We start from the raw sequence: 21,596 nt of genomic DNA, 5'->3' as shown, positions 1-21,596 counted from the left end.
GGGGGGTCAGAGTATGTAGGGATTCTTACCCTTCGGAGTAATCAGCTTGGAGAAGATCAAGATATTCATCCCATTTGTTTCCAATGACCTAAACATGTAAAAGAACAACCAAATTTGAACAAAATCAGTTCCATGAAATTAATTACCCGAAAAGAATAAGTGAATATCAGCTTCTTTTCCTTGGAAAATATGTAAACGACAAGGAAATTACTTCGTTTCTTCTGATAATGAAGATAAGGAGCAAAATTACCTTGCCGCAAGTGAAACAGCGCACCGGAATGATCATCCTGCCAAAACCCTAGTTGAAGGTCTGAACTTCGACGTTTGAAGGTTTAGGCTTTTAGCAGCTGCGTCCCTCCGTAGGTAATTTTTTCCAGCTAATATATAACAAGTAAATGGGCCTGGGCTTTCAAGTTTCAGATATGCCTGATATGGATCTGGTCCGACCCGCAATTTTTTCTAAATAGAATGTGCTATTTGGTGTTTTCTAGAAGTCGAAGTTTAATTAAATACAACTCAATACTTTTTCAAAGGAACATGCATTATTTTAGACTAATAAGTATGTGCCACTATTTAGTGAACATAATGATAAGTCAACAAACGAGCATGCATTAGACTGCACAGATCCAAAATACTATAAAAGCTACAGAATTATAGAGGGGTAGATAAATGAATTAATAGCATGAGAGGAAATAAAATATTACATGGTTTTATATACAAAAATAAAGGGTGAAAAATAGCTTATAATTAAAAGATCAAAAGAAAAACAACACTGAGAGTAACGTTGTATATATTATCCTTTTTCAAAAATCTAGTGTCATCTATAGACTTGATTAATTCGGACTCGAATTGATTTTTTTATTTTTTGGAGGTAAAAAAAAGGGGTTGTTATACAAATAGCCGTCCGGATTTAATATTTACTTTTTCTAGCCGGTATACATAGATTATACATTAATTATACGTATTTATACATATATTATATATGAATTATATGTATATTATATATTCACCGGCTATTTTAAGTTTAAAAGATTAGGTGAGCGGCTATTTGGGTTAAATCTTCTAAAAGAATCCCTACCACAAGCAACTCTAAAACCTACGATGAATAATAAAATGATCAAAACAGAGGTGGCTAAACCCCTAGGCCACTAAAGCGTCCGCTTTAGGCCTCATAAAATTAGAGGCCCCAAAAGCTACTCTTTTTATATGTAGTTTGAATATTTATTGTATTTATGATTAAATAGTGACAAGAAATTTTTTCAACCATCTTTTGCTACCTTGTCACCAATTGTTAATAACATAGTTTTATATTTTGTGTTGTCCTTTCTTGGAGTTGGTTGAGAAAATTCAAATAAAAGTGCAAGGCAATTAAATCTACGAAGCTAATTAGATCAAAAGCTATAGTTAATTTATTTATCATCTTTGTAAATACGAATTTCCACATGATTGTCACTTGACGGTCAAGTGAAAAAAAAAAAATCAAAACTAAACTTAATAAAATCTTATCAAATGTTAGTAATATTTCAACAAAAACTAAAGGGATTGGTTACATCATCAACAAGATGAATTTGCATCTCAAAAAGTAAAAAGAATAAACTTGGAAAAATGACATTGTATAGCCGCTGTAAAAATAGCAACCAAAAAATATATAAAATTTGTATATATATATATATATATATATATATATATATATATATATATATATATATATATATATATATATATATATATATATATATATACACACACACACACTGTATACTATATACAAAAATTATATAAGTTTTATACACTTTTTCGGCTACCAAATGTAAATAGTTTATGGCGAGGGCTAAAAGTGATAATACCCCAATAAACTTCAACAAAGATATCTAAAATTATTAAACAAGTTTAAGGCGTCTTATTATGCCTTGGCTTTAGGCCTTCAATACTATTGAGCCGCCTCTGGATCAAAATAAAATGAATATACATGAAATTTATATTTAGGACATAAGCAAATACCTTCTTTTTTTGAGTCAGAAAACACCTTCCTGCATAAAGTGTGGAATAAAAATGTTTTCGAAGTAAAATTCAAATACAAGAGAGGATTGCTCAGTTATTAAGCCAAAGTGTCTCCTAGGTAAGGGTAAAGAAAAAAAAGTAAAATTCAAAAAAAAACAAAAATATAATTACTTGATTTGAAAAACGAAATTATATTTTTCCGAACCATATATACTTGTTTCAAACACAGAATTAAACTACTTCCAATAAATATATTTTCTCAGTATTTTTTTTCAAATAACCAGAATTATTTGCTAATTACCTTTTCAGGCTGTTTTCTGTTTTTATAAAAAAAAAAATCCGGCACAACAAAATCCCTACTAATAGCCAAAACACCTTTAATCGCCACCTTGACAGTCACGTTCTTATTCTCGCCGGAGAAAGGAAACTCCGATAATATGGGAAGCAGCAGCGGCAGCGACGTAGAAGCAGGATTCGCTAAGCTACAAGGAGAAGATTTCGAGTATTACATGCAAACGTACTCCATAATCCTCGGCCGGAACTCCAAAAAATCAACGGTCGACGTCGACTTATCATCACTCGGCGGCGGGATGAACATCTCACGTCACCACGCGCGCATTTTTTACGACTTCCAACGACGCCGTTTTAACCTCGAAGTATTAGGCAAAAACGGGTGCTTTGTCGAAGGTGTACTTCACTTACCCGGTAACCCACCGATCAAATTAGATTCACAAGACTTACTTCAGATCGGAGATAAAGAGTTTTATTTCCTCCTTCCGGTACGTAGTATCCTTGGTGGTGGGCCGCCTATTGGACATAAACAACATGTGAATGTGAATGTGAATTATCCAGTGGCGGCCCGTTATGGTGGGGTAGGGAAAAAGGGGGGACTGTTTAGAGGGAGGGAGAGGGAGTATTATGATGAGGAGGAATATGACGACGATGATGATGGTGATGATGATGATGGTACTGGAGGTAAGAAGATGAGGAGGGGTGATGGAGCTGAGGGTGGTGGTGGTTATGGATATGGTTCTTGTGGTTCCAGTGGAAAAGCTTCAATTTCCGGGCAATTAGGTCAGTAAGTTTTATCTGTGCTATGGTATAGTAAGATCTCTCTATAACTTCATTTTATTATAACAGACATAGATTTGTTTTATGGTATTTAATCTTGGTTAATCATTATTTTCTTCCTAGCACATGTTAGAGGGCATTAGTTCTTTTTCTGTTTAAAATTGCACTTGTACCATGGTACATTGCATTTGGATTTTTGTATTTTAATTCAGCTCTATTAAATTGAATTCTATGTTAACTTTTGTTTGTGGGATGATAATTGAGAATTGTGAAGCATCTATTATGCTCGTGAATTGCTAAACACTAAAAAGTCATCTTTTTGTTATTGTATTGAGATTTTGGTATTCGATTGAGCTACATTGAATTGAAATCTATTTAACTTCTGTTTGTGGGAATGATAATTGAGGATTATGAAGGTTCTATTGTGCTCGTGAAGTACCTAATTGTAAAAAGGTCATCTTTTGTTTAGTGTAAGGAGTTATTGACATTTCCACTGTGGAATACAGGTGTTTCCCTGAACAACTTTGTGTATAGAGGTGCTTTTGCTCTGTGATTATATTTTATATTCTTTTTAAACCAGTCTGACCAGAATTCGTTCCGTAAACGGCGGTGGTTTAGTTCCATGGCTTTAGCTCCTGCTGACAGATGCTCAAAGTGTGTAGAGATTAAGATTCTGTTGTAGACTCTTTTTACAGCACCTCGAGAGGCACAAAACGATTCAGCTTAGGCTTTGGACAGGTTTTGTGCTTGAATTAGTATTCAAAAACTGCTTCCCTGTGAAATGTACAAGTCATTTATTCGACCTTTCCGTAAACTCGTTCCTGAAATTACCAAAGCATAAAAGTGGCTTGCTAAGACGGAAGCACCTCAGTCACCTCTAATGCCTACATGAGTAGAATATTTGATGCATAATCCACCTGGAATTTGGAAATCCTCTCTCTTACAATCTTCAAGCTTCAGGGATAGAAACTTCATCGCGGATCATGTAACAGTAATTCATTTTTTTCTTTTGCCTTCTCTTTCCAATAACCCCTCTGGTGATTGGTTTTCGTTTAGTGTTATTGTGTTGGACTCAATGGCTGTTTTGATTGTCCTAGACATATAAGCTGTCTTGCAACATTGGCTGTTTTAACTTGGGACTGAGGCATAGTCGTTTGACTGACAGTTATTTGCTATTTTGAGGTGTTTAAAGCATTGCTTGAACCCTACATATGCAATGTGAATGATATCCGCTGCAGATTAGTAAATTCTTAAACATGGTTCTGACTTGTATGTTCTAATGATGTCATTAGGAAGAACGGCGGAAATCTTAAAAAACTTTTTGTGATATTTAAGAATCATTGTACATATATTTAGGACGTAATATGGGTACAAAATTTCATTTTTCTCCCCTTTGTATCCTGTAATTTGTATTCCAGTACCGGATTAATCTTCCTTAAATGATTTACAAACTATAATTGTCAAGCATATATACTCAAAATCTGTTGGAAAAATCTGAAGTATGGAAGTTATTTGGCTGAAACATGTTGCAGATAAGAAGACAGATGGAAGATTGCGTGTTGACAGAGATGCTGACAATCAGCAGCTCATGCAGTTAGAAGAAAAGGATGTCGTGTCGTCTGTAGCTAATGTGCTTTCTGATCTCTGTGGTCCAGGAGAATGGATGCCAATGGAGAAGCTTCATGCTGAGGTAACTTTTGAAGCTATTTATCATATTATACAGAGACCAAAATTTTATTTGTCAAGCAAAGACTAAACTGTATGTCTGTGTAAACAAACGAAAGAGGGAAAAACTTTTGCTGCTTTATTTGTCCCCTCATTTTTTTTCGCCTGAATTATCAGAACATGAAGTTAAATTTAGGTCAATGAAGTAATGTGAAAGCAGGACTGCCCGCTCTCCTCTTTTGTGAGCTTCTTTTGCCCCTGAATACAATTTCGGTGCATAAGGTGGAACTTCCATTTTACATTCTCTGTTGTTTTTCCCGAATGCTAGAATAGCAGTATGAGTACATCTTCCTTGTCTTAATATTTTGGGCATAGAGAGTACTGGTTAGGTGTTAGGTATTTTGTCTTGCCATGAAGTTACCTCAGGTTTGTAAATTTATACAGTACACCTTAATTTTCATCTGATAGTAGTGGATATTTATCACACTTTCGGATCAATCTTTTGTGACTTGACAAGGCTTAAATCTGTCATTTCTTGAGATTTCCCAACACCAATGCCTTTTAGTTGTGAACTTTTTTAGAAAAGAGCTTCTCCTGCCTGGTAAGGCTATGAAATTCTCCAGCTTCAAGTTTGATTGAAATAAGCTGGATGCTTTCCTACTTCTGAGTTCTGTCATATGTACTCCTTTCCCTTTCGTCCCACTCCATATTTTCCTTTCTTTTTTTGGTTTTGGAAGGGTGGACTGGTTTTGTGTGTTTATTCAGAGGACGAGAAGGGGTAGATACGCCCTGGTTGACTTTTTCTCTTCATCCTCTTGATATTCATGTGGCTACTTCTTTCATTATCTTTCTGTTGATTTTCTTATCATCCACTTGAAATTTAAGTGGCTATATCTTTCATTATCTCTCTGTTGATTTTCTATTTATTTCATTATCTTTTCTGTTTTCTCTCTGCTGCTCCCTGATCACCTCTCTCCGGAATATCAATGACCTTAACGGTAAGAGTTAATCTGACATTAATTTATCCAATAGAAAATAGAGATTCGTATATGATGGTATTTCAGAAATTTGTCATCTTTTAGGTACCCTTGAGTGAGGTTTCAGTTTTCTTTAATTAGTTCTTCTGAATACCTGAAGATCAGATCTTATACATAGCTCTTGTGTCAAGTAAACTGCTGATTCTGTACCCACTTTTTTTTTTTCCTGTGTCGCGCGGCACACTGCAGACCAGTTTAAACAATAGATCTTTTTCAGCTATCAATTGAAAAAAGAAGAAATTTGTGGTTATATGCTTTCATTCTTGTTTTATGCTAGTTCTTTATGAAGGGCCTCGGGTGGGTCTGGAAGAACATATCTTCATGTCATGTGAAGTGATGGTTCTCAAGCGCAAATCCAATATTGACAGACTTGTCTCATCTAAAATGGATCCAAAACGATACTCTTTTATCTTAACTTTAGTATATGAGATACTCTTACTGCTTAATTTCTCATTGTAGTAGTTGGATAATTCCTGCCCCGTTTCTGAGTCGTAGGCAGTAGAATTTGTCAGTCTTTGTTTGAGAATTGGACTTTTTGCTGATAGCCAGCTTCTGTATTTACAGTTGGTTGAACACTATGGCAATACGTGGCACCATAGTCGTGTGAGGAGATATCTGACATCAGAGGACTATCCCAGCCCAGAAGCCAAAACAAAGCCATGGTATGGATTATTGATGCTGTTAAGGAAATATCCGGAGCATTTTGTCATCAATACACGGTCCAAGGGACGGGTGACTTTGGAGTTTGTTTCTCTTGTCTCACTGATTTCTTGAGAACCAGCAACAATTTTTAGCCGTGTAGTTGTAATTGAGCTTCAAGTCAATAGTGTGAAACATGTGGCCTGAAACACTTTCCATCTAGCATCTTTTGCCTCTATTGGGATTTGAACTGTGGTCTTCCATTGTCCATTCCAGCTTTATGGAACGGTTAGTCACACGCTCGAGTGCTCAAACGTTAATGATATGTACTTCCTTTAGGTCTCAAATATTTACCTTTTCCAGCCCATTTTGTGGTTGTGTTAACTTGAGAAATCAACAATGTCTACTTTACAAGATGAAATTATCTCCAAAATATCTCAATAACTTTTGCCCCGGTAACCATTTTTCACTTCTATGCTTATTCAAAACAATACCGAACAATTGAAGTATATCTATTACTTATTACTACTCCCTCCTTTGCAATTTACGGGAACTGTTTGACTGGGCACGAAGTTTAAGAAAAAAAGAATACTTTTGGAATTTGTGGTCTTGAACATGTCAGAAAGGTGCCAAGAGTATTTGTGTAGTTGTAAAAGTTTCTCATTAAGGGTGGAATTGGAAATTTAAGCTAGATTGTTTCTAAATTTAGAAAGGGGTCATTCTTTTTGGAACGGACCAAAAAGGAAACAGGTTCACATAAAATGGAACAGATGAGTAATAAGTATTAGCTTGAGTTATATTTACGTAGACTTGTACAACTTTTTTTTTTCAACGCAAGTCGTTGTAAAATATAGTACATATTTTTTTATTCTCGTTTCACTGTGCAAATGTAGAAACATGGTCATTAAGAATTGATATAGTTGGATTGAGATCGAAATTGTTGTCTTGTTTCACTCTGCAAATGATGGTATATAAAGAAGGCCAGTATTGGCTATAATTAATTTTGATTCGAAAAGTCGCTTCAATTCACATTTCACACTACACCAATTTCTCGAACTATGCGGATACAACTTACGGTTTTTACGTAATGTAAAAAATTACATTATTTGACAACTAAAAAGTTAAAAGGTTGCTACTTGTACTCTGGTAGCACATTGTACAAACAAGTTAAGCAGGGTAGCATTAGAGGTGGATCCGGGATTTAGAGGTTTTGGGTGCCAAAAATTTTGAACGTAGTCATATTACGATTTACATTATCCAAATAAGGTATAAATTTAATCGGTTTGGTCTATTTGGATTTTGGTTCGGGTATTCGTCTTTGGAGTTAACATAAACAAATCGATTGAGCAAAAAGATTACGTAATAATTATGATAAGTTGAAAAAACAGGCATAAAATTCAACTAAAGCATGCATTTTGTACAAGAAAAAAGGCTCGTTATCACTTTATATTTAGATACTTAAGACAAAAATTTATACTAATAAGCACTCTAAATAATAAGTAAGTTTACGGATAGTTTTTAATTTATATTTTTTTATGAAAATTGACTCGCTCAATATTACATATAATTCTCCTACTTCAGAGCAATCTAACAACAAAATAAACTTGCATCATTGATTAAAACAATAGTAACTTATTATGGGATTTCTTTGAATAGATTTGTGAAAGATTTTTGTTATATATGTTTTGTTAAATGTTTAAAGAAAGAAAAAGAAGAAAAGAAATTTTAAAATAGACTAATAAGATCAAAGGAAGAAAAAAAAATAATTAAGTAAAGAGAAAGAAGAAACAAAGGATCCTCCTATAATTGTATTAAATGCACCAAACAAAAGCTTTTTAAAGAGTGAGGTGGGCAAGAGTCGAACCCTCACTATTTAAGTGAAAATAGCCATGCCTTGCCTGTGGTACCGTGAAAGAGGTCATTTAAAATATTTGTATATATTCCTTTTATTTATAATTGTATAGTCTCGGCCAAAGCTTGCGGGTGGTCTACCACCCCGTCCCTTGCACGCTGAGGCGGATCCAAAATTTTAAGTTTATGGGTTCCTATAACAATCTCAAGTTAATCTACATGATAACTGAACCAACGAACTGGGTTCCAATCTAAATATTCCTATACTTTTAATGAATTTTTTAATACAAATACAGGGTTTATGCAAAAGTTACTGGGTTCACGGGAACCCGTAACCTTTGCTCTAGATAAGATCCGCTCCTGGGTAGCATAGGCATTAAGAGCAGAAATTCTGCCATAGCAGAGGCAGTAATCCATAGTGTTAAGTGTAATGTTTATTACAACGAAATGATGTGGTGGGATGATCGGAATTACTTCACACTTAAGGAGACATATGGAGTTCGAGCTTGGAAAATAGAGTATCTTTCGTACTGTAATCTTCAAATAACGAATATTAGCCAAAATATAATTTTTTTTGGAAGTAGATAGATGGGTACAAAGTTTACAGCAATAGACCTGGCATGTGGCAGCTACAAGCAAAGAAAAATAATTCTATATTATTCTAGTTAAATTAGTACTAATTAATTAGTGAAAACTAAGAAGAAATCAGCAAATAAATAGGAATTTTTATATTCCTATGTCACATAGGAAACCTTATTACCCTCAATGTTTAAGGTTTGACTTAATTACACCTATAGCTTGTTTGGATGGTTGTTCCTCGTTGTATTGTATTGTATTGTTATCCCAAAACAATGTTTGTTTTGATTGTTTCAATAAAATTGGTTGTATTGTATTGTTAAATCCATTGTTCCGGAACAATGAAAAGTCCTCTTTTTTGAAACAACCGATTTGGTGTGCTGGGATTGTTTCCTATTTTTCTTTCCAATTATGCCCTAACTTATTACTCCACAATTCTATTTTACCCTTTATCTTTTTTCTATTTTAACTCCAAATCTCCAACTTATAACCTACTTTGTTTTTTTCCAGACCAATGTTAAAGGTGTTTTACTGCCTTCTGTTTTATTTTTTCTCCTAATTTGCTTGTAACTCAATTCTAAGTAGTTGTGCTCCTTTGTTTTGCTTTCTTCTGTCTCGCTCCTTTGTTCTGCTTTCTTATTGTGTTTTACCTTCTTCTGTTTTGTTTTTAAAATTATTTTATGCATAATTTTTGATAAATTTAATATTTAAACAATTGAGGGTATTTTAGTAAACTTATCAGTTACAGTACAGTACGATACAGTCAAACCAAACAACAAAATATTATTTAACAATAACAAACAATACAATCTATCCAAAATTGTATTCTTAAAACGATACGGTACAATACGATACAATACAATACAATACATTATAAAACGATGGGGAACAATGATCCAAACAGAGTATTAGTATACCAAATTACCAATTCTATACCATAATTAATTAAGGGTATAATTAATTGTATGTTTTTTACTCCTTAATTAAAGGAATCTGTATAGATAAGTATCCCCACTCATCCCACGTTTCTATCTCTCCCAAAAATTCATTTCTGTTATACTATTGGACTACAAGTTTAAGATAAATTAATTTAACTGTAGGTAATAGTAGAAAATAAATTAAGATATAAATACTAAAAAAGATAAATTCAAAAAAAAAGGTGCAGTAGATGTTAATGCTTGAAAATCTTAAAAATGAAAAGCGTCATTTAAATTGAACTGCTTACTTATGGCAAGTAATTTCCAGATTCAAATATTGAGCAAAAAGTGAGCCATAAGCTGCCCAAAAATTGTAGACGTAGATGAATCCATAAAATCGACATCAGCTTTCTTAAAAATTAATGTGATATACATACAATAAATATAGTACAAGCTTATTACAATGCGCAAACGCACTTAGAGATCATCTTAGCAATTCATGCATAATAGGAAATAGAAGAATTTATTTTTGAATGCTCTATTATGCCACATTCAAAAATAAATTCATGCATATATATATATATATATATATATATATATATATATATATATATATATATATATATATATATATATATATATATATTTCCTATTATAGAGATAGAGCATTATATATAATAGGAAATTCAATTCAAAAAATAATATATATTTCCTATTATATATATATATATAATAGGAATATATATATATATATATATATATAATAGGAAATTCATTCAAAAATAATATATATTTCCTATTATATATATATAATAGGAAATATATATATATATATATATATATATATATATATATATATATATATATATAATATATATATATATAATTATATATATTCCTATGCCACATAGAGAATGTCGACGAACTGAGCTTTTGCAATGGTGGAAGAATCTACAAACTGGGTACATAAAATTTTAATATCCCAATTCCCATTCAATTGTAGCTTAATTGGTATTTTCGACATAATTGCGTTTTTTGCAGAAGATTTTGTAGAAGTTTTAGTCGTTTTGGATTTGTGAAAACAGAAAAAAATGCATCTACAATCAGAATACAAATAATCCACAATTCATCTACAAAATATCTACAAACTGGGTATATTGAATTTTAATATCCCAATTCCCATTCGATTGTAGTTTAATTGGGATTTTCGACATAGTTGCGTTTTTTGCAGAAGATTTGTAGAAGTTTTAGTTGTTTTTTATTTCTGAAAACAGAAAACAAAGCATCCACAATCAGAATACAAATAATCTACAATTTGATTGAAGTTTAATTGGGATTTTCAACATAATTGCGTTTTTTGCAGAAGATTTGTAGAAGTTTTAGTCGTTTTTTATTTTTGAAAACAGAAAACAAAGCATCTACAATTAGGATATAAATAATCTATAATTTATCTAAAAAATATCTACAAACTGGGTACATTGAATTTTTATATCCCAATTCCCATTCAATTGTAGCATAATTGGAATTTTTGACATAATTGCGTTTTTTCAGAAGATTTGTAGAAGTTTTAGCCGTTTTTTATTTGTGAAAATAGAAAATAAAGCATCTACAATCAGAATACAAATAATCTACAATTTATGCAATATGTCTTCTTCTTCTTCTTCGAGTTTCAATCTGAAATTCAGTCAAAACCAAGCCTAATCTTCACCAAAAACCCTCAAAATTGAGATATAAACTCCAAACCATATTCCCGATTATTTTCAACAACACCCAATCCAAACAAATAATGATTTTTGGAAACCCAAATTTGAATTCAAAGCTTTCAAGCTTTTTAATGGATGTAAATGGTGGAATTGCTGCTCTCTTTTCATTTGCTTTGTATTACTGAAATTTGCGATTGAGAAACAGAGAGATATGTAGAGAGAATTTCTGGAAACAGAGTCTTTCGCAAAAACAGAGTATGAAAATCTTGTTCTGCGTTGTGGAAGATCAGAGTGAAGCCGACGATAATTATGGAATGTGCGTCATTTGCGTTGGGGAAGATCTGGAAAATATTTAATTCCCCTTTTTTAGCGCGCAAAATAAGGAATCATAAAGCTACAGTGATTCCTTATTTAATGCATTGTATATATTAGGTAGAAATACTATTAACATGAAGGGTAATAAGCAAACTATGAACATATTTGGTAATATAGTTTCATATATGGCATATATAGGAAAAAGCCTCAATAAATATCGGGGCTTTTGTTTCTCAATTAACTTGGCCCATATGGTCTCAACTGTCGGCCCATTACCACTTATCCACTCAATGTAAAGCTGAACAAACCCAAATGACCGATTATCTCTAGACTAGAGAAGGTTTTAGTGGAGCTGAGCTTGAGCAAACAGGAGATTAGGGTTTTGTGTACTCCATCATTTGCCTCTGACCAACGACGATGATTTACGACGTGAATTCTCCGCTTTTCCGCTCCTTCCTCAGCCAGAAAGGAGGCGCCTCCGACAAAAGGTACATTTTAATTTTCTCGTTAGCCTTAAATTCATCGTAGTGCATTGTTTTACGCTTTTTATTCGCATTTTGCCTAAAATGGGAGACTGCTAGTACAAATGAAGCGAGCGTTATATTTCATGCCAGTTGCTTTTGCTTGTTTCCTTTTTCGGTGTGCTGTGTAAAAGTAAAATTTCCATAAATTTTATATACAAATATCTCAATTAGCTCAGCTCTGTTATATGGTAGTGATGAGTTGTTTTAAGTGTTCAACCAGTAGAAAATGTCCTAGCTAGGCAATTTCTGAATGTTTTCGTATTCACAACAATATGATGCAGTCAACATTATTTTCGTATTCACAAATATTCAGTGGAGAAACATGTTTGATTATGGCTTGTTTTAGGGCCTACCTCAGTAGGTGTTTATGTTCTTAAGAAGCTGAAGCATTCTCAGCCGAAATGCTGAGAGATATTCCTACAAAATTTCATGTACTTGATGTCGTAGAATCTCATGATGTCTAGCAGGATACATCTATCTCAGTTAGCTCTGCTCTATTAGTGATGAGCTAATAAGTGTTTGACCAGTAGAAAGTATGTTTGACAGGAAATTGTGTGAATGGTTTTTCATATTCACAACTATGTGATGCCCTGAGTATTGATTTCATGCTTTGTCAATATACTTCCTTGTAACTGCTAAGTGTTTGTAAGACTGAAATTTTAATTCAGCCTCAGAAATAAAGCGATGAGAAAACATGTTTGATATTTGGCTTATTCGTGGCCTATTCAGTAGGTATTTAATGTTCTTAAGAAGCTGAAGCAATCTCAATCAAGATGATGAGAGATTTTCCTACTAAATGTCATTTATTTGAACACAAAGCATCTCTGATTGATTTTAACCTGATTTTGGATCTAATGTTGATCTGTAAATATTATCGTTAGGCGAGCTGCTGCTTGTGGCAAGTCAGTTCCTCAATTATTAAGACATCAGATAGTGTCTAAGATGGCATATAGTGCTTCTCATGGGTTTTAAGTGCAGTGAAAGAATATAGAAGCTTTTGTAAATGGTCTTTTCTTGTCTTTAGGGATATAAAGAATGGTCTTTTCTTTTCTGAATGTTCTCGTTACTCAAGCTGCTGCTTGTGGCAAGTCAGCTCTTCAATTATAAAAACATTCAGATAAAGTGTCTCAGATGGTTTAGAGTGCTTGTTAATTGGCTTTACGTGCAACAAAAGAATTATTGAGAAATTTCCTTAATGATTTTTTTCTTTCCTAATGTTCTTGTTAGTCAAGCTGCTTCTTGTGGATATCTTCAATTATAAAAACCATTAGGGAATCCCGAAGATTGCTTGTTGAGCTCGTTAATGAGTTTTAAGTGCAACAAGAGAATTGTCGAGGTCTTTCATGAGCTGCTTCTTGTGGAGATCTTTATCTAATGTAGTTTTCATGTCAACTTGGTGTGTTCCGTACCTCACCCCAAACTAGGGGAGATCCCTTCCTTGGCACGTCGTCATAGTCAAGGTCATTTTACTTGGTTGCAATTTTGCATTATATATATATATATATATATATATATATTCTTTTTTTTCCTTGTAAACTTCCGTCATCTTATAGGGTTAAAGTTTGATGATATCAGGTTATAAAACCTTCATCTTTTTAGGCTCTTGTAGTTATTTCCTTATGTCTTTTCGTCATGTTCACTCTGGTCTCTCCGTGGTGGATACTCTGATGTGTGTGCACATTTTCATGCTAACTGCATGTTGATCTTGATATAACCGCAGCGCCTCTAATACTTTGTCTAATTGTCTAGGAAAACTGAAGAGCAGAGGCCCAAGGAACAGAGGCCAAAAGCAAGTGATAACAAGCCTGTTATGAATGAGTGAGAGCTGCCAGATGTGAACTTATTTTAGATTATTTGAAATGTTGTTAAGCAACTCTTTTAAAGATGTTGAGCACGCAATTGTCATTTGAATAGATCTCTCTTAAGTTTTTTGGATCATTTACTTTTATTGGTCTTAATCTATACAAGCTTTTACATATGCTGCCTTTTGCGTTTTCTGTACTTTTTGTTCAAGGGTTTCTCTTCCTCTCAATTTCTCTGTGGCATCGTCATCAGCAGCAACAACTGAGCAGAAGATTCTGATCTTGAAATCAGCCGATGGTGATGAATTTGTGATCAAAGAATCTATCGCCGTTCAATCTGTAACCATCAAAAACATGGTGGAAGATGATTACAGCATAATCCCACTCCTAAATGTCAATACCCGAACCCTAACCAAAATTATCGAGTACATGAAGAAGCACGCTGATGCCAAGATGAATCTGAGCGAAGAAGATATCAAAAACTTTGAGAAGATGGATCTGAATGAAAAAGTTATCAAAAACTTGGAAGATATCAAAAATTTCGACAAGGAATTCGTGAATACTAACTCCAAAAATCTGTTTGAAGTTGTATTTGCTGCTAATTACCTTAACATTAAGGGCTTATTTGAGTTTTTATGTCAGACAATTGCTGATAGAATTAAGAACAAGTCGGTGAAGGCTGTTAGGAAGATATTTAATGTCACTAATGATTTCACAGAAGAGGAAGAAGCGAAGGTTTATGAGGAAAATAAGTGGGCTCATGAAGGAGAACGTGACGAACTGTTGATTAGTTTGTGTTTGTGATCTTTAGGGGTTGTAATTAGTTTCTGGAAACATATCTGGTGGTTATGGTATCCAGTTAAGTGTTATGTAGTTCAGTTCTGACAAGAGGTATATATCATTCTCTAACAAATAGAAGACTGCTAGCAAAAATGTAAACGAGCATTGTATCGCATGCCTTTTCCTCTTGCTTGTTTCCTTTTTGGGTGCTGCATTGATGAGTTGTTAAGTGTTTGACAAGCAGAGGAATGCTGACAGGCTATTATGTGAATTTTTTCGTATTTACAACTGTATGATGCCCTGAATATTCATGCTTTTTCACTGTACTTAGAACTGAGAAGTGTTTGTAAGGCTGAAGTATAATTCAGCTTCAGTATTCTATGGCCTACTCAGTAGGTATTGATGTTCTTAAGAAGCTGAAGCTATCTCAACTGAGATGAAGAGAGATTTTCCTATAAATGTCGTGTATTTGAATACATTGCATCTCTCATGATTATTTATGGCAAGGATACGTTGATCTTGCCAATTTTATTTTAATGTGATTTTGCCTTTAACACTGATCTGTGTTGATTATTGTTGTGCAAGCTGCTGCTTGTGGCAAGTCAGCCTCTTCAATTATCAAAACTTTGATGTAAATCTTTGTTACCTGCATGCATCGCGGTTCAAATTGTTGTATCGTTGACTATTTGGATGGTTTTTTTGGAGATCTTTGTTAGTTACTCATCCTTCCTTATTTCATGATACTATTAGGTTAATCGGAAAATGATACTTTACAAGATATGCGTAAGCTAACCTTGAAAAAAATATGAATTGCTACAATATGTTTTTTTTTTACAGCTATAGTATTTTCTGTTAGCGTATATGAGTTAGTTTCTCTTATAGGTTGACATGATTCACAATATAGTTTATTATTTACCTTTTTTCCCAAGTCAATAATACTAGAGCCAGATTTAGGATTTTGATTTTATGGGTTCAACTTTTAAAGTTTTTAATATTGAACCCATTCTATTTTTAAAATTATAGGTTCAGACATAGCATTTGTTGTAATACACATAAATTTATCCGCATGAAAAGTACTGGGTTCAAATGAACCCGACGGTCAAACTCTACATCCGTCCCTGATTAATACACACTTAGGAGTAGTATAGTATATAGTTATCCAGCGTTGACGTTTACATAATTAATCTTTAAAATCTCTACATTGTGTATAAAAATTAAATCGTACAGCGAGGCAAGCAGATGCTTTTAGAGAGTAAACTCAATCGTTTTTCCTTTATTCACGCCGCATTTACCATCACAATAATACATTTCTTCCTTTGTTTACCTAATCAAGACAGAAGAGCACAAGATTCTTCTTTTACTTCTTCTCCCCCATTTCTCCTCCATCTTCCATTTTTCAATTCCCCCCTCTACTCCACTAGTCTTAGAGAGACAAAAATAGGTCTGAGCTGTGCTTATATAGCAGTTTTACTACTTCTACAACGTCTCAAATTTCAAGTATTTCCTCTGACTTCCTCTTCTTTTATTCCTTTCTAAAAATCCTTTCTTTCCTCTTCCATTTTGCTCCTTCCCCTCATCCTCTGCTTTAACTATGTTTCCTCTGATTTTTTTGAATCATGCAAGTTTAGTATTCTGCACTCTGCATACCACTCTTTAGTACAAAGTTTAAGGTTTCAGATTGACAATGAAAGTGAGGATCTTTATTCAAAGTCTTCAAAATGGTGTTTCTAGTAACCCCATTTGAATTCTTGAATAGTAAAGCAGCTGAGGAAAGTGAAAGTTCAATTCTTGTAGGGACCCCAGCTGAATTCTTGGACTGTAAATCAGCTGAGAAAAGTGATAGTTCAAATCTTGATTCTTCAGGTACAAGGGGTACTACTATGGAGAGAAAGATATTGGTAGACTTCTTAAAAGAAGTGGATGAGTTTGAAAATATGAATTGGAGTGATACTGTTGAAGAGAAAAAAATTGAGCCAAAGAGTAGAAAAACCTATAAAGCAAAAGATTGGAAAAGGACATTGGCATGCAAATTTTATGAGGAAAGGGAAAATGCTAGTGATAGCAGAAGTGAAGGAATGGATTTATTGTGGGAAAAGTATGAAATGGATGCCATAAAAAACAGTGCAAACAGAAATAATAGAAAGAAGAAGAAGATGAAGAGAAAAGGAGAGCTCAAGAGCTATTTTAAAGAGGAAAAAAGAGAGGTGAATGAGCACATTGAGCAGTTGTGTTGCTTACAGGCACTAAAGTTGTCAGCTAGGAAAGTGAATTTGGGAATAGGAAGGGCTAATATTGTAAGAATTTCTAAAGCAATTAAAGGATTTGGATGGCTATATCATGTAAACAAGAAAGTGCATTGTGGAGATAGATTTTAATGTAGTAATATTACTTTACTTTCTATGAATAAAACTAGCAGCTAAAAGGATTTGTTTGTAGTACTACTATATATTTCTCCAAGACAAGAATTAATCAAATTTTATTGCATTCTAGCAAGTTTTATTATAACGATGTCTGAAATTTTAAAGCACGTTGGGGTCGGTTATATAAATTCCCTCTTTTCATGACGCTCCATTTAAGCTCATTTCTATTTAGTATTGTGAGAATTTATCATAAATTCACTAGTTATACGTTGGATGGCTGCCTACCACGACCCTCCTCCTTTATCCCTGGTTTGAAACCGGTGATGCGAGCAAGCTCGGCAGAATTATTCCATACCACTAGTAAAATGAGATATTAAATTTCAGCAGATGGATAATTCTGTCATTGTTGTCAAATAGTGCTGTTTGATGAAAGGCTATTTTACTGTCATATCTATTTTTATATTACCCGTTTTCGACCCGACAATATCTGACCCACCCGTTTGCCACCCCTAGTTCAATTTTTGCCTACTTACAGCAGTAAAAGGCAGAGGAATTCTAGAAATGTAAAAGGTTAAGGAATAGAGTGAAACAATATAGTTTCTTTTTTTGGGTGGAATGGAAAGAAAGAAACTACAGAAAATATTAAAATACTACAATATAGCTACACATAGGAGCTAGGGCAGAATCAGCAGATCATCTAATATAAAACAGTAAAAATGCATTAGGCCTTCCTATCCCAAACAACATTATCATGCTCATACAAATTACTCCATTGATTTGGCAATAGGCCTTAGCATTTCAAAAATCAAAGAAAATTTGTAACACTCTTCTCTTCTGTATAGACAAATCTTAATGACTAGTGTTCTTTTCAATATCATTCTCACTTACATTTACTGGTATCTTCATCTTTAACAATAGACAATAGTGTTAGTCTATTTACTGTGAATATCCATATCAGAATTGCCTTTACCTTCATTTGTAGCATGCAGCATCAGTTTTGAGGTTGATAATCTTCAATTCATCATTCTCAATTACATCTACTGGTATATTCATATGTAGCTTTAAGTATCTCTTCTTGAAAGGTAAAAGATTTGGGCGTATTCGACTCCTCCGTCCAATATTAACATCCTAAATCAAGAAAAAGATCATTTTCAACTCATGCACCCTTTAATTAAACCACAGTATATATGATCAAAAAATTAAAAAAAAAAAAAAATAGTTTTTATAGAATTAAGTTATAGAATGTTACTGTATTGCTCCTCCGTTTTCTTGGTACATCCATCTGAGGTAATCTATCCACAAGTTCCTGCACTTTATTTTCATCTTCTTTTCCAGATTTTGACTCCATTTTTTGCTTATTTTTGCCTTTATCTTTATCAGACATCTTGAGTTTCTTGTGAATAAGATAATGAAGAAATGAAGACGCAGAGAGCAAGAAAGAAAAGAGAGGGAAATGGGACGTTAATTTGAACTATTTATAAGTAACAGCTTTTGTAGAATGTAGTAATTTGATTGCATGGCTGAGTTATGAACTTACGAATTACGATCACCTATTTATAATTTCACTCAACGAACCGTTTTGCTTTCATTTTTATTGGTTAATTTGTAGTTTTATTTTTGAACTCATTTTTGGACAAAAAAAAGTTCACCTATAGTAAACAAATATATTATAATTACTATTTGTAACTATACTTTCAGAAAATTACCATTCGTAGCTATATTTAAATTTTATATATAGCAAATCCACGTGTAGTATTTTGAAACAAGATATCAATTATTTTGAAATGAAACAAGAGACCAACAAACTTTTGTAGCTCAGTTGGTTGGAGTGCTGGCTTAGTAAGCGATGGTCTTGAGTTTGACTCTCAACATATAGTCGATATATATTGTATCATTTGTATACGTACACCCATGAATTTCGCCTTAATTGTACTCGTTGTGTGAACCAATACAACAACAACAACAACAACCCAGTAAAATCCCACAAGTGGGGTCTGGGGAGGGTAGTATGTACGCAGACCTTACCCCTACCCCGAAGGCGTAGAGAGGCTGTTTCCGAAACACCCTCGGCTCAAGATAATAAGAAAAACAAAAGGAGAGAATATTAGTTTCACCATAGAGATCATAGAAAAAATAGGATCTCAATTAACAAAAATTGTATTCGTTACGCATCTCAATTAACACAAGTGCTTTATAAAAATTCATCTATTTTATTCTCCTGTTGTTGCTATTGCTTTTATCATAATTTAACCATTGGTAAAAGAAATACGTACACTTTTTGCTTTATTCTTTTGGGAGGCCAGGGGAAGGGAGTATTTAGTGAGAACTTAACAATGCCATAGTTATATCAATAAACTGCTAACTTATTTCTTGATTTAATAGTCTTAATATTCACAAAGAAAAATGATGATATCCTGCTTCCTAATTTTTTTCTGGGGTGAGAGACAAAATATCTCTTTAGATTTTTGAAATCATGATGATTGAATGTGTTAAAAGAAGAATTATGCTAGATCCAAACTTACATGAAGGATAATTATCTCAAGATATCTACATTTTCTTGGAATTCAAATGAATTTAGCCAAAAAAGGAACATAATGAAAACGAAGTCCGAAATAGGCAACATCAAGTAATTGACATTGGAGTTTAATCATTGTCAAATATTACTTCATATTTTTCAAGTTATGTGACACATTTTAGATTTTGTGAGCCAAACTTTTTATTTTTGCCCATGAGTTCAAATATAAAATTCTTAAGTTTTTAAAATAAAATTTTGCATATTTAAAAACTACATAAAAAAACTATAAGTCATACTAATTAACCATTTAAAATATTTAAAAGGCATATAAAAGAATCACGACCAACTGGTCCACCACAGTCCCCTTGGGATATGTTCGGTGAGGTGGCATTCCATGTGGTATCCACTTCTGTGATATGTCAAGCCACGTAAGATAATTTTGTGTATTGGAGAAAATCAATATTACACTTGGAATTAATTATGTGGCCGACGTAGCAAGACACGTGGATCATTAAGAAAGTGACAGCTGGAGGAGAGTACTTAAAGAGATGCGAGTCTTAATAGGTACGAGCAAGGCGTTTAAGAGACAAGAAGAAACGGTCGCTCGGGTTTCTTCATAATTTGAAGAGATACAACTGGAATGAACCAAGACAGCAAAAAGTACAGATTCGTTATCCTTCAGTTAATGAGCATGAATAATTAGAAACGTTACAGAATCTTCACGAAACAGTTACAATTGCTCATTAATATCATCAATTGCTCATTATGACTTGATTATGAAAGGGAAAAAATGTTGTACTTAGAAATAGCTATAAAAGGGAGAGAAATAACATTTCTATGGACACACTGATTAGTACTGGAAACTCCTGATCTCGGTCGCTGAGGTGGGGCGTGGCCAACTCTGAACTGCCTCAATCTTCTTGGGGTCTACCTTAATACCCTCTCCTGACACAATATGACCCAAGAATGCCACTGACTCTAGCCAAAACTCGCACTTGGAGAACTTAGCATTTAGCTTCTGTTCCCGCAAGGTCTGAAGCACTACCCTCAAATGCTGCTCGTGCTCCCCCAGGCTGCGAGAATATATCAAGATGTCACCAATGAAGACAATAACAAATGAATCAATATAAGGTCTGAATACCCTGTTCATCAAATCCATGAACGCTGCCGGGGCATTAGTCAAGCCAAAGGACATCACCAAAAACTCATAATGGCTATATCTCGTCCGGAATGCAGTCTTCGGAACATCCGAGTCCCGAATCCTCAGCTGATGATACCCTGACCTCAGATCTATCTTAGAGAACACCCTAGCACCATGCAACTGGTCGAATAAATCATCGATACGAGGCAACAGATATTTGTTCTTGATGGTGACTTTGTTCAACTGGCGGTAATCAATGCACATCCGCATAGTCCCATCCTTCTTCTTCACAAATAACACTGGTGCGCCCCAAGGTGACACACTGGGCCAAACAAACCCCTTTGCCAACAGCTCCTCGAGCTGCTCCTTCAGCTCCTTCAACTCTTTAGGAGCCATGCGATACGGTGGAATGCATATAGGCTGGGTGCCTGGAGCCAAATCGATACAGAAATCAATATCACGATCCGGTGGCATGCCAGGAAGATCAGAAGGAAAGACATCGGCGAACTCTCAAACCACTGGAACTGAATCAATCGTCGGGGACTCTGCGGTGGTGTCCCGAACATAAGCTAGATAAGCCAAACACCCCTTCTCAACCATTTGCCGAGCCTTCAGGAAAGAAATAACCCGAATATGTGTATCAGCTGTGGATCCCTTCCACTCCAACCTTGGCAACCCTGGCATCACTAGCGAAACAGT

The 21,596-nt window shown here is 34.0% G+C and overlaps 5 protein-coding genes across 5 annotated transcripts in view; 4 read left to right on the top strand and 1 right to left on the bottom strand.

The window, feature by feature from the left end:
• Positions 1-375, bottom strand: part of LOC109212040 (DNA-directed RNA polymerases I, II, and III subunit RPABC5) — a 2,826-nt gene extending 2,451 nt beyond the window's left edge. The window contains exons 1-2 of the mRNA XM_019375654.1: positions 251-375; positions 30-88 (exon numbers count right to left, since the gene is read on the bottom strand). Coding sequence (XP_019231199.1) covers positions 30-88; positions 251-286 — 95 coding nt within the window. The 5' untranslated portion in view covers positions 287-375. The remainder of the gene's footprint in view (positions 1-29; positions 89-250) is intronic.
• A 1,883-nt stretch (positions 376-2,258) lies between these two features.
• On the top strand, positions 2,259-6,872 carry LOC109212043 (transcriptional activator FHA1). The gene is made up of 3 exons (XM_019375658.1): positions 2,259-3,075; positions 4,605-4,762; positions 6,339-6,872. Exons 1-3 carry the CDS (start codon positions 2,439-2,441, stop codon positions 6,546-6,548), a joined length of 1,005 nt encoding a protein of 334 aa, XP_019231203.1. The 5' UTR covers positions 2,259-2,438; the 3' UTR covers positions 6,549-6,872.
• Positions 6,873-12,068: 5,196 nt separating this feature from the next.
• LOC109212041 (wound-induced basic protein-like) lies at positions 12,069-14,247 on the top strand. The gene is made up of 2 exons (XM_019375655.1): positions 12,069-12,263; positions 14,049-14,247. The coding sequence occupies exons 1-2, from the start codon at positions 12,193-12,195 to the stop codon at positions 14,119-14,121; spliced, it is 144 nt and encodes a 47-aa protein (XP_019231200.1). The 5' UTR covers positions 12,069-12,192; the 3' UTR covers positions 14,122-14,247.
• A 10-nt stretch (positions 14,248-14,257) lies between these two features.
• On the top strand, positions 14,258-15,186 carry LOC109212042 (SKP1-like protein 11; the record flags this gene model as incomplete). The annotated part of the gene is made up of 1 exon (XM_019375657.1): positions 14,258-15,186. A coding segment is annotated over one exon (648 nt), but the record flags the coding sequence as incomplete, so codon positions are not given.
• A 1,413-nt stretch (positions 15,187-16,599) lies between these two features.
• Positions 16,600-17,256, top strand: LOC109212034. The gene has a single exon (XM_019375648.1). The coding sequence runs from the start codon at positions 16,600-16,602 to the stop codon at positions 17,254-17,256; it is 657 nt and encodes a 218-aa protein (XP_019231193.1).
• The last annotated feature ends 4,340 nt before the right edge of the window (positions 17,257-21,596 follow it).

This window comes from Nicotiana attenuata, unplaced genomic scaffold (assembly GCF_001879085.1).
Source record: "Nicotiana attenuata strain UT unplaced genomic scaffold, NIATTr2, whole genome shotgun sequence".
NCBI lineage: Eukaryota > Viridiplantae > Streptophyta > Magnoliopsida > Solanales > Solanaceae > Nicotiana > Nicotiana attenuata.
Note: the sequence above shows the minus strand (reverse complement) of the source record. Positions and strands in the feature narration are given on the sequence as shown.

Excerpts from the sequence above, each read along its gene's own strand:
- LOC109212043 (XM_019375658.1), top strand. The coding sequence starts at position 2,439 with ATGGGAAGCAGCAGCGGCAGCGACGTAGAAGCAGGATTCGCTAAGCTA. Across the intron at positions 3,076-4,604 it reads TTCAATTTCCGGGCAATTAG|ATAAGAAGACAGATGGAAGA; the intron begins GTCAGTAAGTTT and ends AACATGTTGCAG. Across the intron at positions 4,763-6,338 it reads TGGAGAAGCTTCATGCTGAG|TTGGTTGAACACTATGGCAA; the intron begins GTAACTTTTGAA and ends CTGTATTTACAG.
- LOC109212041 (XM_019375655.1), top strand. The coding sequence starts at position 12,193 with ATGATTTACGACGTGAATTCTCCGCTTTTCCGCTCCTTCCTCAGCCAG. Across the intron at positions 12,264-14,048 it reads GGAGGCGCCTCCGACAAAAG|GAAAACTGAAGAGCAGAGGC; the intron begins GTACATTTTAAT and ends CTAATTGTCTAG.
- LOC109212034 (XM_019375648.1), top strand. The coding sequence starts at position 16,600 with ATGGTGTTTCTAGTAACCCCATTTGAATTCTTGAATAGTAAAGCAGCT.